At 32.8% G+C, this 1,992-nt stretch overlaps 1 protein-coding gene across 1 annotated transcript in view; it reads right to left on the minus strand.

Annotated features, from left to right (window-relative positions):
- NDUFS4 (NADH:ubiquinone oxidoreductase subunit S4) overlaps positions 1–1,992 on the minus strand; it is a 107,758-nt gene that overhangs the window by 19,312 nt on the left and 86,454 nt on the right. Inside the window, exon 4 of the mRNA XM_004703621.2 lies at positions 1,277–1,350. Coding sequence (XP_004703678.1) covers positions 1,277–1,350 — 74 coding nt within the window. The remainder of the gene's footprint in view (positions 1–1,276; positions 1,351–1,992) is intronic.

Below are 1,992 nucleotides of genomic sequence, written 5' to 3' on the forward strand. Positions count from 1 at the left end.
TTTTTAATCAAAATAATAAAGATTTTGATCACTTGAGAACAATTATGTAAAAAAACAATTTGCGGCTGGCCTAAAAAGTTTTAAGTCTCCTTGGATCCGTGCTGTTAAAGGTCCACCACTAATAAAATAGTATATACAGTCAAGTGTCAATTAGAATTCATGAAAGGTTCTGTGAAATATAGGATGTTATATGATTTGGACATTGTGTAAAAACCACAACTAAGCCTGATCTTGGCTTTTTCTTTAAACATTTCAAATAAGAGATGTGCCTCAGCAGTGACTAACAATATGCTGAAAAGGCTTTACTCTTGTGTTTGGTCCTGAAGTCATGACATTAGCGATTTCTCCATATTGGATATAAATCCCCACTCACATTTTCTTAAACCTTGTAGCTTTCTGTAGAGCTAATCTTTCGACAGTTTGAAGATTTTTCTCTCTGGATTTGAGGATTATCATGACTGTTAATGGATTTTCCACCTTCAAGTTGTTTAATAACCTTTTGCTTCACTTCTAAATCCATACATCTCTTTTGCCTCATGCTACTGCTATCCCAAGGATTGGTTTTGTTGTGTTTTCGAGTACACTGAAAGTGGAATAAGGATTAAAATCAGGACTACTAAAACCCCAAAGCCTCCTTTCACTACACTGTATTGCCTGGATTAACAGTCGAGTGAATGAGAAACAATGTTGAAAATCAGAAAAAGAGTGCACTCTGAGTTTTGTTGACAGCATGTCCTACAAAGGGAGTTTTAGGTGGCATGCCCAAGTGCTAATATACTTTTAGGCTGCATTAATATGATTGTGGATTGTGCTTGACCATACCTAGATGATGGGTAAAGGTTGAAAAGAAATTTATGAGTGAATAAAACAATGATAATTATTTTCAAATAATCTGAGAGCTATTTGATGGAGTAGCCATGAGATTTAGGTTCAAAGTAGGAAAGAACTTTCACATATAAAACTAAAAAGATGTCCAAACTAAAGTAGGCTGCCTCATGGGCAGTTCAAATGCATTTTAGATGGTCAAATGGTAAATGATTCTATAGAGGGTTTCTTGAACAAGGTAGGGGCCCAGGTGAATATTTTCATTCTCTGACTCAACTTTAAATTAAACACTTGGCTTTTACATTTTCTGGTACATCACAGTCCCTTTTGGTACATTAATGTTTTTTGGGATGGGAGTAGTTTTTCTGATATTTTACTTAACCACTGGATTAGATACATTAAAAATTCTTTCGATTCAAATTCTATATTCCTCAAGGAAAACAGAACATACCATTTTTTTCTGCAAAGGCAGCAGCATCTTCTTTAGTACTGAAGGTTAGAACCATGTTGGACAAAGGATCAGCTCTGTAAGAAACAATATTTTTCAGGGATGAGCATTAAGCTTTGGTTAGAAAAAAAAAATCAATATTTGAAATAACATAAAATGATTAGAAAATATATTGTTACCATAACATTGTAGCACATGATTGGTGGGATATCTTATTTCTAATAATCTCTTTAAGACCAATAATTTGAGTATCTTTTTCTATGTTAAGCATGGGAGATTTTCTAAAATGTATTGCCAAGTAATAAAAATTATACTTACAAATATATTGGGAATATTTGGTCTTTAAATATTTTTAATCACTTTATTAGGACATAATTCAGACAGCATATATAATAGTTCACTCATATCAAGAAGTGTTGAAAAACTGTTGTACAACTGCTACCACAATCAGTCTTCAAAATATTTTCTTCCTTCTTGCACTTATTATTAGCTCTTCTTTACCTCGCTCCCCCTAAGAACCCTCAATCTATGTGTTGTTTCTATAGATTTACCCATCCTAGGTTTCAAATACTCCAGAAAGTTACCAACAATAACAAAATTTAAGAGATAAACCCTACTTTGAAAGAAAACAAAAAATATTAGAAACCTGAGTAAATTCAAATATGTCAGAAGGGAGGTCATTTTAACCATTCCAGTAATATTTTTCATATTACTCCTCT

The sequence above is a fragment of the Echinops telfairi genome, unplaced genomic scaffold, assembly GCF_000313985.2.
Source record: "Echinops telfairi isolate 266 unplaced genomic scaffold, ASM31398v2 ScPeMD7_7469;HRSCAF=8507_1, whole genome shotgun sequence".
Taxonomy (NCBI): domain Eukaryota; kingdom Metazoa; phylum Chordata; class Mammalia; order Afrosoricida; family Tenrecidae; genus Echinops; species Echinops telfairi.